Below are 23,471 nucleotides of genomic sequence, written 5' to 3' on the forward strand. Positions count from 1 at the left end.
AACACAAATATATATATATATATATATATATATATATATATATATATATATATATATACATATTAAAAAAAGTCAAATATTATGGACCATAGTGATGGTGTTATGTGCTATATGCTATACCTAAATAAATAAATAAATTTTTTTGGTCATAAATAATATATGAAGAGTTCAGATGCAAAAGCCTCTACGTGCCATCTGAAATTTCCTTCTAAAATGAGCATTTTTATCAGGCTCCTATATTTATGTTCAATTACTTCACTTTAATTGAATATAAAAGCATCTTTATATTGCCATTATAGTAAAAATACAGAACCTACACATAGAAGCCTTATAAAAATGCTCATTTTAGATGACAATTTCAGACGGCACTTAGAGGCTTTTGCATCTGAACTCTTCATATAAATAATGTTACATAAAAATGCCATGCCTTGCAGCACACACACATGATCTATAGACAAGTTGAGCTGTGGTCCTCGTGGGAGATCCAGGTCTGCCTCCTGTTCCCATTCCCACTAATTCCCTGTCGCCTCTCTACTGCCTGTGTCAATAAAAATAGCACAACCCACCAAAAATAAAAGCTGTGAAAACCGCTGACTCTTGAACACAACTGGTCAAGCAACATCACTGACTATGTCCATTGCTCTGGTGAGAGTTACATTGTGCTGCAGAAAGAAAGTGGCACTTTGAAATTGTAAAAAAATCTTGTCCTGCTCTCCCTTGCAAGTGCTGAACACAATTTGCATGCTGCACTTTTCCATTGAGAAATTTAACAAGATGCATGTTTTTGCATTTAAATATACAGTGTGCGAAAAGCAGTGCAACTGTTTAATGAATTTAAATTAGTTGACAGTGTCCACATATTTTAAGCTATTTGAGCACAACGTCTCCTGTTTCATTCAGGTTGACTAAAAATGGGTTTAATCTCAAAAGCGAAGAAGAAATGTCAAACACAAGATAAATACCAAAAGGTGTGTCTATAGTCTTGAATTAAATAAAAGTGGCATTTGCAAAATGTCAACAGATCTGACCCAAAGCCAATTAGATTGTTTACACCCATACCTCATCTTAAAAATCATTCCTTATTGTTGAAGGTGAGAGGGAAGAGACACGTCGGAGATCATCTGAACAATGTCAGAGGTTAAACCAAATAACATTCGCTCCATCACACTGAAAAAACGATCCATGACAGTTTGATATACAGACGCCATCTAGGAGAGCCATTGATGGCCTATAATTATACAACTAGTCTTAAATCGAGACCCTCGCCCGTGGGACTCCATATATCAGGATTCATACGCCCCCAAATAGCCCCACAATCCTGTGATGGATATCCAGCACAGATAACAGCAGAGAAGGGAAAACCATATATCTGAAGGGACTTTATAGCTTTCACATCCATCCACTGTCAATGTGCTACAACCAAGGCCAGAAGACTTTATTATGCATACAGGAGGGATTGACGAGAAATAAGGTATGGTTGAAAGGATAGGGTTGAAATTCTGATAGCATTTCCAGCCACAATAAACACTGAAACACCACAACTATGGAAAGTGAAGGGGTTTTAAAGGATAATTTTTTAATTCGAGTCACAGCTGATTGATTTAAACCCATTTTTTTCCTGGATCAAACATAAAATAGCATAAGTACTATTGTGAGAGGAAATAAACGGCTTTGAGAAGAGAATAAGCAGGGTTTTGTCATTAATACGGCTGAAAAAGCACATGAGCATCACGACATAATGAAACGGGAAGTGTTTAAGAGTCATCGCAGCATACGTATTAATCTAGGGGACACGCTAGGTATCCAGTGTTTTATCCCGTACACACACATATGTTCAGTCATGCGGTTACAGCTTTCATTACAGAACAGCAGGCTTCCAGGTTTTTGGAGGAGTGTTTAATTGGCAGCGCCGTGTTTGACAAGCATCCCGAAGAAATGAATTTCGGCCCACATGTTTGGACTTTCCATCCCCATTGTGTCCAGCACACGATTGGTAAACATCTCTCACATTGTCTTTGTTTGGCTGCACTGAATTGCTGTGCGCGCCGATGGGGAATTGCTGGACAGAAAGCAGACAACGGCTGGGCACGACTTCGCAGATTCTCCAAAAATGAACTCTAGAGATAATGTATCTGGGGTTCCTCCACATCTACACTTCATCCTGATGAAAAGCTACCCAGGCTGTCAGCAAGTCTGTTCAATTTGCAAATCCTAATAGCTACTACAACTTAAGCAGCTTGACACATTTGAGAGGAAAATGAATTGATAAATCTCTATTTAACTTCAGGTTGCTGCTATCATCCTGTGCTGAGATGAAGTCTGCAAGTTGTAATGGCCACTGCTAATTTTTTCGGCTCTACATGATGGCAAATGTTTCTTACAGCTTTCAAAATCCTCAATCCCTCCAGCACTTTATAGTAAAATGCCTGTAAGTCAAAAAGCCGACAAGCAAATCAATTACCTGCTCTGAAGAACCAGTCAGATGTTTTAGCCTGCAGTTTCCAGGGTTAAAAATAAAGTAGCAGCTTAAAGAAACAGACTGTTCACTCAAGAACGGATATTCTGTCATTCTTTACTCACCTTCAAGACATTCCAAACCCGAATGAGAAGGAAAAGACATGTTTGGCAGCATATTCATGCTATTCTCTCTCATACAATGACAGTCAATGGTGACCAGGGGCTGTCAAGCTCCAGAAATGACAAGACGGCAACATAAAAATTCATGAAGCATCATAAAAACAGCAGTCCATACATACCGTGCACTACATTCCAAGTCAGAAGCCATATGATCAATTCTCTATAATCTGCTCTCATTTGTGTAATGTGAATATGAGAACATCCAAATTGGGCATGTCACAAATAAGGTAAAAGACACAGAAAAACCAAAGTCTTTTCGCAAACCTTTGAATGAGTGAATCAGATTTGAGATTCAAGACTTGAGGCTCGTTCACACCAAAAAATGATAATATATTGGTGTCCACACCAATGAACAATTACGTTTAGTTATTATAAGCACAAATGCAGTGATGTCGTCTGCCACTTTAAATGCTCGACCGCTTTAAATTCAGCTGCATTCTTATTGCCTGATTGTCAACATTTTTATCAGCTGGACAATCAACAATATCGTTCGTCTCTTTCATTATCATTATAGCTGTGGTATGGACATACACTCTAAAAGATAAAGGTTCCAAAAGGTGGTTTTCACAGTGAAGAACCATTTTGGGTTTTCCAAAGAACCATTATTTTCAAAGCACAAAGAACACATAACCATCTGAAGAACATTTTTCCACTTGTACAATGGAAATGTTCTTCAAAGGTTCTTCATAGAACCACAGATGACAATAAAGAACCTTTACTTTCAAGAGTGAACCTATTCTCATAGAATTAGAATGTTTATTAAAACATATAGTCATCATTATTGGTGTGAACAGCCCTGTAGATTGTAGTGCATGATATGTGTGGGCTCTTTTTAAGGTCCTTTTGGTGACATTCACTTTAATTGTACACAAAATGGCTTCCAACCATCTCTTTTTGTGTTCCACCAAAAAAAAAAAAAGAATATCATACGATTTTGGAAAGACATGAAGGTTGGTAAATAACGACAGAAAGAGAGTTTTAAAAATCACTGCAGCTGTTTTGTTCCAGAGTGTGATCGTGTGTGTGTCTGCAGGAGTAGACCTTAAAGAATAGCACGGGTGGGCCGACAATGAAAAATCTCCAGGAACAAGGAGCTAATGAGTCCATCTGACCATACCATACAATAATGTTACTGCCTGCAACTTAGCTTACTGTGACTCCTTCATTATATAACACACACACACCACATTGCTGAAGGAAAGTGAAAAAATGCAAATCCTTCTTTTACCTGTACGCCTGTCTCACAGGACCCTTAAGCCTATTTTTAACCACTGCACAACATACCAGAGGCTTCACCTATTATACTCAACTATAAAAATCAAGACACAAAGAGCAGCACGAGGAATTACAAATCGTGTCCATCAAAGTCTGAACACTCCAGCACAGCAGGTGAACGGTTTTATTCGTCCCATGAGATCCCACCCCTCCTCTCTCCCAAGTGAATATTGTATTAATAAACATGTCAGAAATGGATGGTAGACGAATTCACGTTGATTAATTAACAACCCCTAAAATAACTTATGCAGCACAAAGCAAACAAGCCCAGGCAGTTTGATAAACTGGCACGGCACTTCAGTTGTGCTGCGTGTTAAAATGACTCGGTTACACAAGACGGGCAAATAAAGAAGTGCCATTAGAACAAGCAGCTTGTGTTGAAGTTGACGCTTCAAAAGCAGGGCTTGACATATTCCTGAAAGGGCATTGTATTATGCACACTTCACACCCCCACTGAGAGAAGGTTAGAGGATGCCACGTGAGGATGATAGCAGCAATAAAAAGCTGTTACGGCCGTGATCCCATCCTTAAACCTCTATAATCAGGATTGCTATAAACAGCATGTTATGTACATTCCCCCATAAATGCTCGCAGCAGATTACAGTGGCTGTGAAATGCAGGCAGTGGCGAGATATAGATTTGTTTTCAAACAAGCTTTGAAATAGACAGTGAGAGATAAAGAAAGCAAAGATGCAACACCCTTCAGCACGCTGAGCTCCACCGTCAGATCTGTGATGTGCTCTCTCTGCAGTGAATGCATGAACTTCCAGCATTCCTGAGTGAAATTTTCTGGCAGACATGCAGTCGCTCATACATGGAGGAGCTGAGCTTAATCCCTTAGTTCTGTGTGAGCTGCATAATAGAAACAAATGTATTCCCTCGTGTGCAGAGGGCATGGAGAGAGGTATCATCTGACAGTGGTACCATATCACTCTGAACGCTTGAGAACTAAAGGGGCTTATTCTTTCTAACAATAAACTTATTTTAAGAAGATTAATCTGTCAATATTTTGGTACTGTCAGATTATCGGTATCCGCTTGGATGGCTGTCAGTTGCAAAATTTACCAAAGGATTTTCTGCTTTCAAATAATATTGAGTGATTCATAGTAAATATCGTGTGTAGCAAATGCTTCTTTAAATTCACCAATTTTGTAAATTGTATTTGTTGTCACTCAAATTGTACTTGTTCTGACAAAGAGTATGCAATGCTGACCATTTTTCTCTTTGTATATCAATATTTAAATATAATAATAATAATTATTATAATTATTATTATATTATTATTAAAGGACTCTCTTCCCTTAAATCCAAAGCAATTAGTTATAAGACACAGAACAGTCAAGATGATAAATAATACAATTTCTTACTATAATTGAGTCAAATATTTGTTTAAACAAGGGTTGAACGCAAGACGTGTTCGAGATTTGTCAATAGAGGCATGTGTTCCAAAATGTTCAGCTCTGAGTAATATCTCATGGAATTTGTTTGCAGCCTACATAAACGCAATGAGACCTGCATATGGTCATATTTATAGTTTTTGACCTGCCTGAGCATCACGAATGCATCGACACAGGTTTAATAAATCCCTACATGATGCGCGTGCAACATACCTGCGATTTATGCTGCTGACCATCCTCGAGTTCTGAAACACTGTTCATGATTTTCCATCGATCATTTACCATTCTCTGGAATCCTTACCATCCGAGAGTTGATTTCATGGGCATGAGGAGAGAACGGGACTGTCAGTCTTAAATTCCAGCATCCAAGAAAGAGAAAAGGGAGACAACACAACAGTCTACGGGAACTAAAACTACTTCACAAGATGATCCGCACAAACCTACTGAAAAAACCGGGACACAGAACTAGAGATCCACACTCATTCTGTAAAAGAAAATTATACGTACTTCAAGGGACTTGTCCCTCACCCCCAAAAAAAGAAAGAAACAAGAAAATGCAGTCCGAAAAGCAGATCCGATCTCCTTAACTGAGGCGAAGGTGTGACGGTTTGCGGATGGTGCGTTCCGTTCGTTGGCAGGTATTCCTCAGATATAAAACTTTCCCTGTTAAGTCTATGAGAAACAAAAAGACGCGGATTTAGAAAATAAACCATAAAGTTATGCGAAATAACTGTGTGCTGGGCGTCCGTTTGATTTGCTTCATTCCTGTGGTGTACGGACACGTTTGTGGTGGAGAGCTCCTGAAATCCGCCCCCCTCCCTCTCCTGCGCTTACACCGTGTCTACTAGCGATGACTTCCATGAGCGAATCGTTCTGTCAGAATCGGATCTTCTTCATGAATCATTCGAACCGGTTCACTAATCGGTTCGCTCACCGCACTGGACTGAACGATTCGGTCACGAGGAGTGAATAACTCTATGACTCAATTAACCGGAAAACGAACATGTCCGAATCACAATGAGCAGAGAACCGATGAGTGAGCTGACATTTAAGAGCATTTGGAGCCTATCGAGGATTTTTCTGATGGTGCGAATAGCAGAAAAGTTACAAATAAAACTGTAATATTTTGAATAGGCATAGGCCTATGTTGACATATATCCGTTTGACATACATCCAGTCATGGCCAAATGTTTTGGCAGTGACAAATTGTGTTGTCAATAACGGGGACAAAAAGTTTGCTGCTTCAGTATTTGTAGATTATTTTTCCACATGTTTCTATGGTATACTGAAAAACAATGATAAGCATATCATAGGCCAAATCCTGACTGATGGCGATCCATTCTTGCCTTATTAGTTCTCGGAGTTGATCACAATTTGTGGGCTTCTGCTTGTCCACTGGCCTTTTGAGGACTGACCACAGGTTCTTTATGGGATTGAGATCCAGGGAGTTGCCTGGCCACAGATCTAACATTTCACAATGTAATGATCTTCGAGCCACTTCTTTATCACTCTTGCTTTGTGACATGGTGCTCCATCATGCTAGAAAAAATTCACGGATCATCACCAGATTGCTCATGGATCGTTGGAAGAAGTCGCTCTTGCAGGACGTTTTGATACCATTTTTTTTTCATGGCTGTGTTTTTGGGCAGAATTAAGACTCCCTTGGTTGAAAAGCAACCCCACACATGGAGGGTCTCAGGATGCTTCACTGTTGGCACGTCACAGGACTCATGGTAGCTTTCACCTTTTCTTCTCTGAACAATCAATTTTCCAGATGTCTACAGTCGGAAGGTGGACACTCTGGGACGCCCTGAAGACTTCTTCACTGCAGTCGAACCTTTCTCCTTGAGGTTCATGATGGTCCGGTAAATGGTTCTTTCAGGTGCAATATTCTTTGTAGCAATTTCCTTGCATGTGAGGCCATTTTGATGCAAAGGGATGATGGCTGCACGTGTTTCTTTGGAGGTAACCATTGCTAACAAGAACACAATGAATGGAAGTGCTTCTTCCCTGCTCTTACAATCTAATTAGTATGATAGTGATTTCACCTGACTTGTACTCATTCACACTTTCACATATGCTGCTGATATGATCAGTCAATTAATGTTAGCTGGTCATTTTGTGTCAGGATCAAAAAACAGTGAAAGTTGTTTTTTGTGAAAAGCCAAAGCCATTTTTTTAGCCAATGAAGCTTTTAGCAATTATTTAAAATGCATCTGATCACTCTACACAATAATCTAGAAACAATGTGAATGAACATCACAACAGCTTAAGCAGCAAACTTTGCAAAACACAAAATTTATGTCACTGCCAAAACTTTTGGCCATGACTGTACATATTAACAGGCACATCCAGTGGCGTGCACACATACTGTAGACATCAAAGGGGTCTTGAGCACCTGCCCTTTTTCTTCCTCCAGAGAAAGTGCCCTTTTTTCTGGGGAGCTTTTTTTTATTTTTATATATATATATATCAATTAATATCTGTATATATATGTGTGTGTGTGTTTCTGTTTGCGCACAGCTTTCTCTGTCAAACAAATAAAAAATAAAAAATATCAGGTCGGGTCGGGAAATGTTGAGACTCTTTCTCCCCTCTGCGTCTCCGCAGCACATCAGTGTAGCACATTGATCATCACATCACACCACATCACAGTCACAGACAGAGAGCCGCAGAAGTGAAGCCCTCCCTCCCTTTTCAGTTGTGTTTGTTTTGGTATGGAGGTGAGTGGTGATTAACAAAAGACAAAGCTACCTGTGCCTCGAATTTACAGCTAATTATCCAAAAGACAAATATAATTAATTTAATTTGTCTTGCTAATATCCATGACTCAGCTACCATGTAAGTTAGCTAAAGTTTAGCTAAGGCAATAGGAAGTCGTAGTAGGTTATACCAGTGCGCGTTCTTTCACTGCATGATTCAGTTCATTAAAATGCATTTAGAATGATCACACAATTCAAGATATGGGGGCATTTAGATAATGGGCATTAAATTTGAATATACACAATTCAAATCTAAAATGCCCATTATCTATTTAAACTTATTGGAAAAGATTAATTTCTGTGATTAAATGAAAGATTAAATGCTGTGAACTGATCACCACACAGAATATGAAGAATATAAAAAACTTTAGGAGTCAGCTGTCCACGGTAGTCCTTATCAACCTTATCCTTATCAGATATCAGCACAATAACACACTCAGCAAAATAAATATGAGAAGTGCCCTTTTTTCCACTTGAGCCCCTGCCCCTCAAAAAGGGGGTGGGGGGGGGGCTTTGCGAACGGTCAATTACTCACCCTCATGCCGTTCCAAACCTGTAAGACCTTCGATCGCCTTCAGAACACAAATTAAGATATTTTTGATGGAATCTGAGAGCTCTCTGACCCTCCATAGACAGCAATGATATTACCACAATCAACGGTCAGAAACGTAGCAAGGACATCAGTAAAATAGTCCATGTGACATCAGAGGTTCAACCGTAATATTACCAAGCTATGAGAATACTATTTGTGCGCAAAGAAAACAATAATAACAATTTATTCAGCAATTCTTCTCCCCAAGAGAGTATCCCAAAACGCAATCAATGTAATCAGCGTTGTTTACGCTCAGCATGCGCGCGCTGTCTACTGAACGTAAACAACGCTGTCTATGCAGGGTCAGAGAGCTCTCAGTTTCCATCAAAATATCTTAATTTGTGTTCCGGAGATGAACGAAGGTCTTATGGGTTTGGAACGACATGAGGGTGAGTAATTAATGACAGAATTTTCATTTTTGAACGTGATTGCAAATTCTGTTTACATTTACTTAATTGTGCACGCACAATGCATATTTGATCTTGCATTTTTCTCACAGCTATGACAGACCTCTTTAAAATACTGGCTGATTAATAGAGTGTTTACCATTTTTGAACAGATTGTACTCTTGCACTTGCCTGACCCGTGTATTTTGCAGACACCACTTCATGGCACTGAGATTTACAGATGTAGAGTGCAGATGTGCTTGCATCATCCCAAAAAAAATGCCATGGGTTATTTTGAGGTCATTGTTTTCTGTTTCCTGCTGTTGTGTTAATCAAAAGTAGCATCTCTGTTTGAAAAGGAGTTTGTTTAAAGTCAGCGTTACATTGATCAACACTGACACATGCAACTGCACATGCACATGCACACTCTTTTTACACAGTTGTCACATTATTTAAACAATATTTTTGCAAATCGGCAGATTTTTCCCTGCAAAAAAAAAGTCTGTCTGGGCCAAGTTATAAACATCTATTCAAGTCCATCAAAATAAGACCAATAGGTTATAACATCCATTTTAGGGCCTCACTGAAAATGTATAAAACAAAACTCAACTGCAAAATTTACCATTGTATTACCATAGTACACAGTGCTTTGTATGGGTATTAAGAATGGTGTGAGTGAGTTTGGCAGTTTTAGGCTACCAAGTTAACAGATAAGCCACCAAAATGCAACTTGTTTTGATGTCAAGCCCGTAACAGGCAGGTTTGTTTGAGAAATCCATTTCAGGTAGTTTAAAAAAATGAGAGCAACTATTCTGTCAGCTGGTAAACAAGCTGCCATTTGTGCTGTGAAAACTATGCCAGGAGGTGTTCAGAACACTGCAGAAAACTCTGTTTGTCCTTCCTTTGCACTGCAGCTACAGTAAGTATGGGCACCCATGAGCTTCCAAAAAAAGGTTTTCAGCTTTTTTTGCTGTTGAATTTTCAGTCAAACAGAACTGCAAACAGCTGTAAACTGTTAGTTAATAATATTTTCATACTGACATGGTCCAGAAATGCTTTTGTTGCTGGTATTATAATTATCCCTCATCAGGAGAAGCTGCACTAGTAATTCTGACATTTTTAGCATGAGCTTCAAATGTCAACGTTCTTGTTTAAAATATTGCATAATGAACATCCGTTCAGCCTTTTTCCAGCTATGTGTGCAATTCAGGCACAAGGAACAGTAACCAGCTCCTTCATATGTGTGCTTGTCAAACCGTCGCGTTAACAGTGCTGGAAACACCAGCAACCGAGATTTGCCCTCTGTCAAAAAGCAGACTTCTGCAAATAAAAAGACTCTGAATTAGATGCTCCAAAAAGTGAATTCACCAACAGCAGCTTGGTAATATAGGCTACAACAAGATGAATCTCCCTGACAACTAGAAAAAGGATGAAAAACAGTTTTTGTTGTTCTTAGGCTTACCAAAAAATGGATTTGTTCTTCAAGGTAAGTTGTTGCACAAAATGTATTTCAATCATGACAACTCTCGGAAGATTTTAGCATGGTGATGGATTTGACAATGTTAATGTATTTGGTCTTGGCGGAACAGATCTGCTACGCTACTTCTGAATTGTTGCTGCTGTTGGCTATTGCTGTTGTTGTAGATTATTGCTGCTGCTGCAAGCAAGTATAGGAACTTGCTACTGCCAATGCATATGGCGATACGGTGCCGTGAGTATTTAAGACATACTGCTGCTGTACAAATAGCATATAAAATAACCCCGTAGCAGATCTATACAGGTGGAGCTGGGGAAGGTGGAGGGTTTCAGAGTACACTGAAAGCGCGCTGCAGGAATCTCAAGTGAATGCTAGCCAGCCATATAAATGCAGGCAGTAAGCTCATTGGCTGCATATGCAGCATGAACCAATCAGCTTGTGCCAAGTCGTTTAACTCTCTGAATATCATCAGTTACGTTAACACCCCGTCAGCCTGCGCCATCTAGAGTTTCATGACTGAACTATATATTTATCTTTGTTTTACACATACACCGATTGGCCACAACCTAAAATTGTATAGGGACCCCAAGACAAGTGACTCCACAGGACCTCTAAACGTGTCCTGTGGTATCTGGCATGAAGACATTAGCAGCAGATCCTTAAAATCTTGCAAGGTGGGGCCTACATGTATCAGATTTTTTAGTGCAGCACATCCCATAGATGCTCAATCGGATTGAGATCTGGATAATTTAGAGGACAAGGCAACACCTTCAACTCATGTTCCCCAACCCATTCCTGAACAATTTTTGCAGTGTGCATAATCCTGCTGAAAGAAGCCACTGCCATCAGGGAAAACCATTGCTATGAAGGGGTGTTCATGGTCTGCAGGTGGTATGTCAAAGTAACTTCTACTTGAATGCCCGGAGTCAAGGTTTCCCGCAGAACATTGTACATTGTGTTTTTTTTTAAAGTTTTCACATAAACACTACAAAGGAAAAACTTTTTGTTTTTACTACTTTGCTGTTGTCTAAATGTACTCTTAGACCTTGTAAAAGTCACTTAGATCTTTTTATTTGCCCCTTTCTCCTGCTTCCAAAAAGTGAAATTCAAGACCTGACTGTTCACTTGCTGCCTAGTATATCCCACCCCTTGACAGGTGCCATTGTAACAATAAAATCAATGTTATTCACCTCACCTGTCACTGGTTGTAATGTTGTGGCTGATCAGTTTATGATACTCCAAGACACATTCGAGATGGATTTTCCTGATTTGAAACACAATCTTGACAAACAGTTACAGTCATTCTGGTTTTTCTCCATTGAAGTAGACAAGAGCTGTACTTGGAAAGGCGTAAGGCCCAGAGGGCATTACAAATATGGTTGCAGAGTGAACGGATTTGCCTTAAAGGGTCTAAACTGAACGATAAACACAGATAACCTATATTAATTACTAACATAAACTATTTAGAGTTCTCATATGCCTCTATTGCTTGCATGGGCCTATAAAAATGAAATATTCAGATGTGAAGGCAGGATCTCAGCTGGAACAACTAAATTTTTCGCTGATTGGCTTTAATTAATTGACAGTTTTGTTCAAAGCACAAAGAATACATATCAAAACCACTTGTTATTATTTAGTAAAATGAAAAACATGATTAAAATTAATCAAAAGAGCAAACTTACTTAAGGCCAAAAAAAAGCTCCTACTCCAGAAATAACCAAATTAGTCTTCATTTATCAAAAGTCCTCAAGGGGTTTGGGTAAAAATCTGAGCTGGCATAAGGAATAAAGGGGAAACTCAAGAAACTAGCTCAAAAACCCACAATCAATCAAGCAGTCAGTCAATAGACCAACCGCTTTGTCGATAAGTTGTTTGTCTACCTGTCCATTTACCTCACATTCATCAGCCCACTTGCTGCTGTCATCGGAGTTCTCCGTCTTTCTCGCCTCCTCTTTCACCCACCATCTATCTGTCGAACTACCTCACAGTTTTCTCTCCTTTTAGGCCTTACATTAGAAATGCAAGTTACAATGTTCTGTTCTCACTCGAGTCTAAACATCAGATGTTGACAGCATAATTGGCGATTACTTGCCATTTTGCTTTGATCCACATCTTTAACCTTCCAATACGTAACATTTACTGCAAGGTTATTTTACTCTGAATAGCAGTAAATATGAGGATGCGTGATTTCTGTAGTAAATTATAACCTCAGAGTGGACGGCATTAATGGCCTATCATATCATCAGCCTTAACACAGATTTATCTTCACATGTCCTCTCGTGAAATGAATAAACCACTGAGGTCAAGGTGAAACAAGGGATCTCAGCTGCACTAATATCATTTTTGAAATTTAATACAAAGTACATGTGCTTTAGGACACCCAACAAATGACTGTAAACTCATTCCTCTGTTGTTGCAATTTGATATTCATATTTAATGGAGGAATGTATCTGCCTTCGCCTTCATACTACATACTCCAGAAGTGGGCAGTTTATCAGTTTATATAATGGTTTTAGTTAAACTAATTAAACTAATTAGTTTATAAGTATGTATAATTTATTGTGATATATATATATATATATATATATATATATATATACACACACACACACACACACACACAAATTATAATTATATATATATATATTAGAATTTATAATTTTATAGATAGATAGACAGAGTTTAAATAATATATATTATACACACTGTTAAAAAATAATAGTTTTATAGATATTAATTAGTTATATTATTAAGTTATATAAATAAAACATCTACTTCTACTATATACAGTATATCTTATAAATATTACTTGATATGGATATTAATAAAATTACTATTTATCTATTATCTATTATTTATCTATTATCTATTATTTATCTATTTATCTATTATCACAATACATGGTATATACAGTACCATCATAACACCAACTACTTGATGTTATTGTTGTACAGTTTGAAGTGTGCTGGTCACGTTATATGTCCGCAATGGACTATGTTCACACACTTCCCTAGTCCTGCTAAATGAGAAGGGTCAAAAATAGATACCAGTCAGCCATTTAATCCTCATATAAACAATGTGCTTTCGTGTAACACCCATCTACACCTGTTATTAACATCTGCCTGGGGTGATCTGATTACAAGTACACCGCTGAAACAGAATGCCTTTTACATGCATCTCTGGTGACCAGATTAGTATGTCACTGCATATTGCTATGTTTTGTGTAAATACTGTATTTTTTATTAAAGCAGAAACGAGTTATTTTTTGGCACAATGATTACATGTTGTATGACTAGGGGGTCCTTCAAATGCCGCCTGAGGTGCATTAGCATTTATATTACATATGTAATGTGTCCATGACAACATCCAAATGTGGTTTCAGGGACCAGATCACAGTGTGTTTCCAAGACACCTGTGTTTAGCTCTGTCCACTAATTGATCAATGTTAATGCCAAGTGTAAATTGGGCATATGAGTGGTTGTTTAGGAAATGGAAGTAATGGATTGTTAAGATGTGGCAGGCCAAATCATACTTTTTGTCATTATTAGTGTAAAAAGTGTTGTGTCCAGGGGACAGAGCGTTCACTTATTTACCCCATTAGGCAATGGTAGAGTGACCAAAGCAACAGACAGTCCTGCACCGCCAGCCTGTTGTGCCGCCACCTGGGAATATCATAATGGGTCGGCGTTTCGGCTTTAGGTAGGAGGTTCAGAAAACAGCCAAATTGTGAAAATGCCCATCTGTCATGTCCCTATATTTATCTGCTAGGGAACGAGAGAGGCTTAAGGAGCGATGGAGAGAGATATACAGGTAGAGAGGAGATAATAAAGTGAGAATTACAGGATAGACATGGGTGGTTTTAGAACAGAGCCACTGGATTACTTAGAGGATATCTACTCCAGCAATGAGTATAATAGATCTTTTAGAGTGCTTCCTACAGCAGTTATCAGAGCTAAATCATAACCTATTAATGAACCATTAGCTGTTTAAGTTTGAAAAATTATGCTCTTCTGATACCGAGAAAAGTGCCAGTCTCTAGACTTTTTTAAACGATTTTCACTGTATAAACAAAAGAGCAAATTGCAGATGAGTGAATACAAATAGGCAGATGAAAATGGTAATATTGCATTAGGGAGGCTGTGAAAAAGAGGAGATTTGGATTAATCGCTCGTGGTGAGGGGAGCGATCAGTAAGCAGGGCGCAGTGATGGTAGGTGGATATGGTGCATTTGGCTGTTTCCAGTCATTTAAACTTTCCGTTTGAAAGAATGTCTTCTAGGAGCAAACACATACCTCTTGGATAAAAAAAAAAAAAAAGTTAACTTTAACTTTAATACTTAAAAAAATAATAACCACATGTCCAATGCTTGTCAATAATCAAGTTGTACCTTGGAATTTTTCCCTGCAGAACACAAATATTATAGAGTTATTATAGAAATGATAACGCTGCTCTTTTCCAGACAACACTGTAAAAAATTAATCCGTAAAATAACAGAAAAAGTACTGCCAGCTAATTACATGTGACATTCTCCACTAATTTTATTGACATTTATGTTAACTCTAAAATACAATGCAATCCAGTGTAAAATTCAAAATACTAGTAAAACACCGGTAAAAATAAATACGGAAATAAATCCTTCAGATTATACAGTACATAGCGCCCTATCTTTACAGTTTTATTTTAAGTGAATCACAGCTGATTTTTTTTTTATATTGTTTTACCCTTTTTTTAAACTACACTTACATAGTTATAGATTTTATAAAATATAAAAATGAGGTAACACTTTATTTTAAGGTATCCTTGTTACACGTTACATGTACTTACTATTATAATATCAATAAACTATGCATAATTACATGCAAGTAACCCTAAAACAAACCCTAATCCTAACCCTAACCATATAGTAAATACATGTAGTTAATTAATATTACTCAGTACTTAAATGTATAATTACACTGTAACAAGGACACAAAATAAAAGTGTAACCGAAATTGATTATAAAAACATTATAGAAACTAAAAATAAAATAAAATAAAAAATAAAAAAATGATAGATGTGATGCATTTATAAACACTGTTGAAAATGTAACTTGTTAAAAGTGTGAAAAGCTTTTCAATTCTACACAAAATCAAAATGATCAATTCTTATTTGTATGGAATATTTCGGTGTTTATTATAAAAGATTTATCTGTATACATCATTGTTTTTAACTTGCAATTTTTAGTCAAAAAATATTAAAAACATTTTAATAATATTAAGTAATAAAATCAAGTCCTGCACTTCTCTCATTTTCTCATTTGTGAAGCCGGAAAAAAAAGGACAAATTTCCATTTCATGAGTCAAGTCCTTTTCTACTACAACTCTAAATTCTGTATACACATATACACACATATACTTCTTTTGCCTGTACATTAAAGACGCCCTTTCCACGAAAGGCTTCGTCTGAATTCGGGATAGATTGAATCTGGGCCTCAAACTATTTTTCACAGTTTAAATTCAATGGCACAAATTACGCCCTCTAATATCCCAAAGGTGACAAGCAGGAAGACAAGAGAGAGACAGCGTAATGCGACAGTTGTGTGACGAGCGTGTGGGGTGACAGAAATCTCAAATGGGGTGGCGAGGGAGGACGCTGCCGGGCTCGCTTCAACACTGACAGGGCTGACACCGCCTCATCAGGCTTGCATTTTATACTCTATTTGTGCCGAAACACTTCAGTGAGTTTGTAAATAGGCAATTATTTCCGAAAGCAGACAGAGCCAAGGATTTTCACATTGACAGCTGCATTGAGTTTATCAAGTGTATTAATAGAGGAATGTCATGCATTCGGTTTGATGGTCTGAGACATCATAATGACCCGAGTTTCACAATGGCTTCACCTCAGTCAAAGGCCTGAGCAGATAACCAAAGGAGTGCTCGTGCTAATCTCACGGAGCAATGGTGCGTTCATGAGGGGTTACATGGCACACAAGCAAAGTATACGTGTCACAGTGCTTTCTAAGCAACAGGCTATTTTATAACCCTTTTGAAATGTAGTTAGTTACATTACAAGCTACTAAAAAATGTACAGTAGTAACTACAGTAAAGCTATTTAACAGCAATATAGCACTGGAAAATATCAATTGTTAATGGAAAAGCTTACACTTTCAGAAAAGAGCTGAGCTACCATGATGCTACTGAAAAAAGTTGCTAAGCAAGGAACATTACTGTTTTGACAGCATTTCCAAGGCCACCGATTTGCCCCAATAATTTTTTTTTTCCCCTGAAAGTTTGTATATGTCAATAAAAAGAAAATAAAAATGAGACACAAGACATGTAACAGTAAACATTTTTTAAAAATCAAGATAAATATCACATACATTGCCATTCGAAAAGTTTGGGGCTGGTAAATTTTTTTTAACATGTTTTTGTCTCTTATGCTCACCAAGACTGCATTTATTGGCTCAGAAATACAGTAAAGCAAACAATATTGTGAAATATTATTACAATTTAAAATAACTATTTTCTATTTCAATTTGTAAAAATTTTCAGCATCATTTACTCCAGTGTCACATGATCCTTCAGAAATCATTGAGCGCGTTTACATGCACGTTCTTAAACCGATTATGCTTAATAAACCGAAAACGCACTTGGTCATCTAAACGCGGTAACCCGTTTTATTTAATCGGAGTAAGGTCATAAACGGCGTAAGCATAAACCGGTCGCAACAGGTCGTTTTTTGCCTCTTACTCCGATTTCGTACGGCATGTAAACGCAATAACCCGCTTTCTGTCGGCTTATTGAAGTGCGCATGTGTGATACGTGACAGGAACGCATCGTTATATACATATTAAAGCGCATCTAGACCGAGCAAACGTCTTGCAGTAAAGAAAGAAGGAAATATATCACAAAAGCAGACTTTTTCATGACTCAGAAAATGATAAAAATGTGTTCTCATCTCGTGCAGCAGAAGTAGAAGTGGTTCAGTCACAATGCTGCGTTTATAACTGCATGAGAGGATAATATATATGAGCTGTAAGTTTCCCGACATGTTGCAAGTTGACATGTTGCAAGCTTGATTTAACATCACAACTGACAAATGTATGGAAGACTCGGAGTCAGATACGCAAATGATTATGTTTTGACGTCACTAAATAACCTGATTTATTAATGAAGTCATGTAAACGCTGCTTACTTGTCAGGTTACTGATGTGCATGTAAAAGGGGAAAACTGGTTATTTTAATAAGCTGATATTTGTGAGTTATCCGCTTACTGGTGTGCATGTAACAAGCTCATTCTAATATGCTGATTTGCTTCTCAAGAAACATTTCCGATTGTTACTAATGTTGAATTTTCTAGAATTCTTTGATAAATAGAACATTCAAAAGAACAGCAAGTCTTTTGCAACATATAAAACTGTCTTTTGATCTAATGGATTCTTGTTGAGGGGGAAAAAAACTTTTTAACGGTAGATTACATTTTATATGATCGTTTTTTCTTTCCAAAAGTTTATATACTTGATCAAGGAGATACCAGTATGACTGAAGAGCATATAATAATGAGACATGATATAGCTACGGTATTTTTGTGTGATTCTCGATCAAGCTTTTTTTATCAACTGTTGCAAAAAACAAAAACGGGAAAATGTTAATTATGTGTCTTTAGGATATGTAAGAACTATACAATTACTAATCTGTAAAAAAAATAATAAGCTATATTTTTATTGTGTGTCATTATTGTCGAACAGGCTGTAATTTTGCCAAATTTATTTGCGTGTGGCTATAAAATAGTAGCTATGAAATCAGCCTTAAAAAACTAATGAACCATCTATTTTATTTCATTTTCATCATCATTTCCATCACAGAATGCTATTAAAACATTTTGAGATGTGATGGAAATTACACTGCAGTGAAAAAATTATAAAAATGACAGAAATCTAGCGAGGAAAAAGGCTGAGCTAGTACTTTTAGACAGTTTTGCCAGACTCTACATGTCACGCAGTCTCGTTCTTATGCCTCAGGTTCCTGTCCCAAGTCAAGCATCACACTGTAAGTATTCTTCACAGTATTAGGGTAATCCAAATGTACCGTACCAGTGATCCAAACATAGCACATGGCAGTCCGGAAGCAAATGGCTGAGGTAGACCTTGGAGACTGCTTTGCAGTACTACCCTGAACAATAATGTCAAAAGACACAGGGTCAAGGCAGAGAAGATTTGGAGAAGTACTTCATCTACAATAATAGTCAGCAACCCAACAGATACTAGTGCCCAGACTGCATCAACATCACACACCTGTATAAAACCAAATAAAAACAATATTAGTAGGGAAATATGGATGATAAGTTGTCAGTGTTATCTGTCCTGCCTACACTACCATGCCATTGGGTTAGCTCACCCAAACTTGAAATGTATGTGATAATTTACTCAAACATGACTTTTTGGAACACAAATAAAGACATTTTCAGTGAAATCCGATATAAATTTCTGTCTATTTACCCAAAACATTAGACAGTTGATCATATAGCAATCAGAGCTGCTTTTCCACTGTCAGGCCAAACCATTTTTGTTGCTTAACCAATCCATTTTGTGCTGATCCGGCCCAAGCCGATACGGATATGGTTTAATTTTTTACTGTTGGGCTGTTAACAGAGCTCTTTGGAATGCAACATAAATGTGTCAGTCGTTACCTTAGTAATGCAAGAGTTAGAATACGGTCCTAGATGTAAATAGCACACGTTATGAAAGATTAAATGTTTATTTTAATTTTACAATTAACTTGTTTACTTCGCTCAAATAGCAGGCTTGGCCAGCTACAGAGAAACTGTTGGCTAAGCAAAAGACAAATGACAATTCTGAGCAGCAACGTCACTGCAGGCATTCTACAGCACGGTTCAGCATGTTCGGCTAATAATTCCAGATCAAGAACGGTTTGTGATCAGACAATGCGTAACCAAGTATAAGTGGAAATATTACTGAAACTGCTCCTTACCATTCATTGAACAGTTTGGCCCAAAAGTAGATTACACGGCTCCATTCATACGGATTTATTTTATGGTTTCTTGGGTGTCAGAGTTTTGGGGTTAATATCTTCATTCATGTCTTGAAGATGCACACTTTTTTATGGGATGGAATGACAGGACGGAGATTAAGTGGCATCATTTTCATTTTCTGTTGATAATGAGGTAATGAGGTACTGAGTAAACAGTAGTGTTCACCAGACTGCTGTTCAGAGAAGACAGCTGCCACAAGCACTTATCCTAAACATGACAAATAATTCTTCAGTTAAAGGCAAGCTCCACTATTGTTGTGAATTGTAGATTACAGACACATTCATTCCTTGATATTTGCATACTTTACAAGAAAGAAAGAAAACTTCTATACATATCTACTTGAGGCCTCAGTCATAAAAGCAAGTGAAAAGCAGCATTTCCTCTGTATTACAGTAGTAGGTGTTTCAACACAGCAAAGCAATAATTACTGCAAGACAAAGAGCTCATTCAGTTTAAACCTGAAATGTGTGATCACGTGATGACTATGATTGTGATGTATTAAAAATATTGACAATAACATGGTTAACTTAAAAATAACTTCAGTGACCAAAGCCTCTAACACTAAATTATAGTGTTAACACTGCAAAAGATTACAGTAAACAATTAATTATCAGAGTGGCACATAAAGCCTACTGTGAGCTCATCTTGAGGACTTTTGGCATGTTCTTGAATTGTATCTCTGAATTTTCATTTTCTAACTAGCTAAATTTTTCAGTTGTTTTGTTGCACATTAGCAACACATTAGCGACAGCTGCCTCCCACTGGTGTATTAATGTCACCAGTTTTGTTGTGGCTACATGAATATTTTAAGTAAGAGTTACTCATTGCAGCAAGTTGTTTTATTTGCCTTAAAATTAGCTGTTACTTAATAAAACCGAGTAAGTATAACAACTAAGTAAAGATAACTAATTATATCCAAGTAAGGTAAACTATTGGATTTTACAGTGTAAGTTGCTTTTGTTAAAAGCATAAATGTAAATGCTGAGTGATGTTGCTAATTACCAACTTGCAGCAAAAGTGCCATATATCATGTAAGAGCTGCAGCGAAGGTGAAGAGTTGGGGTTTGTGTGATCACACAGGAGTAAATATATTACTTTGGAAGACTTGAAATATAGTCACATAGCTTTTTTATGGTGGGTTTTTGTCAGTTACTGACTTACGCCCAGAATTATTGTTGTAGAGAAACATTCTGTTCTTTTGTGTGTGTGTTGCACTGAGAATATCAGCACATGAGTTTAAAACCACATGAGGGTGAGTAAATATGACAGAACTTTCATTTTTTGGGGTGAACAAACTCTTTAAAAGGTCCATATATAATTTTTTCTGTTAAAACACTTTCTTCTATCTGTGAAAAGCTGGTGCAGATGTCTGTAAATGTATTCCACTGGTGCCCTATAGCAAAAACAGAAATAAAATAAGAAAATAGAGGGTGAAAGACTGTCAAGACTGTCTTGCAAATATATATATATTTTAAGTCAGACTTTTGACACCAGTAAATGACACAGGACAATTGCTCACTCTCACAGAACTCTTAATATCCAAGAATATCCATTTGAGCCATTATCACAGGAGATAAATAAAAAGAACAGAATAAGAATGACAACGGTGCACAAAACCCACTCAAGGCTCTCAGGACCAACAAACACTGACCTGTAATTCAGAGCCAATGGATGGGGGTGCAAAAAAACACAGCATTTGATGCTTATTTCACATGTATGGCTCGGATTCAACCGTGAATCTCAGGACGCCTTGCAGAGAGCGGGATTGCCATAATTATATTTTCATTTCGCAGAGTTGACAAAGAGCATCTTTAAATGGCAGCGATCGAATCTGAGGGCTTTTATTAACCCGCACTTCTTTTGAAGCAAAGAAATGCACTCAGATAAAGAAAATAAGACACGAGGCAGCACTATTTCCGGTTCGTAAAGGACGAGATTGGCATTTTAAATCAATCAAGGCTGCTTACCTGTTGATAGAACACGGGGAGCACTGGACTTTCAGCCCCCACAGGTAATGAGAGCGAACTAGCAGATGGTGCCCCAGATGGAGCTTCTCTGCTCTGGACTGGACATTTCAGCAGGAGGGAGAGCATTTTGTGTCACCTGATGGCGCGTGTGAGAGAATATGATTCTGGAAGACATGATGTGACACCACAACATTAGGCAGAGTATCTCAAAATAATGACAGGCCCTTCCATAATGGGTAGAGGCTGTCCTCTCATGCTCGAAATTATGAAAGTGTGGACATGAGAGGGTCATGTTTTATCAGAGCACAGGGCACTGGCACACACACAGTATGACATCATTCTGAAAAACGAGTGGTGAGCAATGCATGATGTCCCTCTGTAATATTAGACAACATTTAGCTCTCTGTTGCCTTTCAGTTCCTGTCCGTTTAATATGTTAATAAGTATTTCTCATCAGAGGGGATGCATACACTACTATTCAGAGGATTGAGGTTGGTAAGATTATTTATATATATTTTTGAAAGAAATCTCTCACCAGAGGAAAAAGAAAAACAGTAATATTGTGAAATATTACCATTTAAAAACAACTGTTCTATTTTAATATAAAAATGCTGACTGCTGTAAATTGCTGCTGTTAAGCAATTTACAGCAGCCAATCATTCTAATAGGCTGATTTGGTGTTCAGAAATATATCTTATTATTATTATCAGTGTTGAAAGCAGTTGTACTGCTTAATATTTTTTGTGAAAACTGTGATACATTTTTTGTCTGGATTCTTTGATGGGTATGAAGTTCAAAGGAACATAATAGATCTGAAATAGAAATATTTTGTAGCATTATAAACATCTTCATTGTTACTTTTTATCAATTTAAAGGTGACATATTATGCCCCTTTTCACAATATGTAATATAAGTCTCTGGTGTCCCCAGAATGTGTCTGTGAAGTTTCAGCTCAAAATACTCCACAGATCATTTATTATATAATTTTGAAAATTCCTATTTTGAGTGGAAGCAGAAACACGCTGTTTTTCGGGCCTGTGTCTTTAAATGCAAATGAGCTGCTGCTCCCCGCCTCCTTTTCCAGAATATAGCTGCGCCTTTACAGCTGGTATCTGCTAAAAAAATCTGTTTTGGTTCTGATTATCATGTTTATCGCGCTGAAATCATGCGTTTTAAACCATATGAGTTTAAACTTCAGATATAAGGTTTTCTGAGCGCACACATCCGAAGCACACGGACAGAAAGCGGCTGTCACAGCATGTGGGTACTAAACTAAGTTCTCATTAGGGCCTTTCACATTTCCTTGGTTGGTAGATGCACCAGGGACCTGATTATAGCACTTAAAACCTGGAAAAGTCAGATTTTCATGATATGTCACTTTTAATGCATCCTTGCTGAGTAAAAGTATTAATTTCTGTCGTAAAACTGACCTCAATCCTTTGAACGGTAGTATAAATCACTGGCTTTCAATGGGAGGAGGACATGGACCACTCATAGAAAATTAATGAGAGAAACCATTTGATAACTTTAACTGTGCATTATCCCTAAAACACCTTCTTTTTTTCTTTTTTTTGGTCTGGTTTAAAAACCATTTTTGTCATTTTTTGGCTCAGTTATAATGTAAGCTTAGCAGATAATTTATATATATATATATATATATATATATATATATATATATATATATATATATATACACACACACACACACACACACATATACAATAGATATTTTCTATTTAGTGTCAATTTTATATTTTCTGTTTAGTGTGAAGCAATGAACAAGCAAACTAGTTAAAATGCATATCCGATGAATCTAGTCTTGAATATTTACAAATTAAACATATGGAAAAGCATTTAGCAGTTGTCAGAATGTTGTATTACTATCACATCACCTGTTATTATTATGCACCATTTGAAATGATAATGATTTAACAAAGACGATAAAGAT

General features: G+C 37.2%; 1 protein-coding gene and 1 long non-coding RNA gene across 3 annotated transcripts in view; both read right to left on the minus strand.

The window, feature by feature from the left end:
• fibcd1a (fibrinogen C domain containing 1a) overlaps positions 1-6,135 on the minus strand; it is a 122,292-nt gene extending 116,157 nt beyond the window's left edge. The window contains exons 1-2 of one of the 2 annotated variants that reach the window (XM_016290458.1): positions 5,817-6,135; positions 5,523-5,605 (exon numbers count right to left, since the gene is read on the minus strand). In XM_016290458.1, coding sequence (XP_016145944.1) covers positions 5,523-5,594 — 72 coding nt within the window. In that variant the 5' untranslated portion in view covers positions 5,595-5,605; positions 5,817-6,135. Of the gene's footprint in view, positions 1-5,522 lie in introns of both variants that reach the window. The other variant, XM_016290459.1, reaches the window with a different exon arrangement.
• On the minus strand, positions 1,451-3,018 carry LOC107598983 (uncharacterized). The gene is made up of 3 exons (XR_001610622.1): positions 2,902-3,018; positions 2,581-2,688; positions 1,451-2,426 (listed from the first exon to the last, which is right to left on the minus strand). It is a non-coding gene; the product is annotated as an uncharacterized lncRNA (long non-coding RNA).
• Positions 6,136-23,471: the final 17,336 nt, after the last annotated feature.

The sequence above is a fragment of the Sinocyclocheilus grahami genome, unplaced genomic scaffold (genome assembly GCF_001515645.1).
Source record: "Sinocyclocheilus grahami isolate Dianchi unplaced genomic scaffold, SAMN03320097.WGS_v1.1 scaffold259.1, whole genome shotgun sequence".
Lineage (NCBI taxonomy): Eukaryota > Metazoa > Chordata > Actinopteri > Cypriniformes > Cyprinidae > Sinocyclocheilus > Sinocyclocheilus grahami.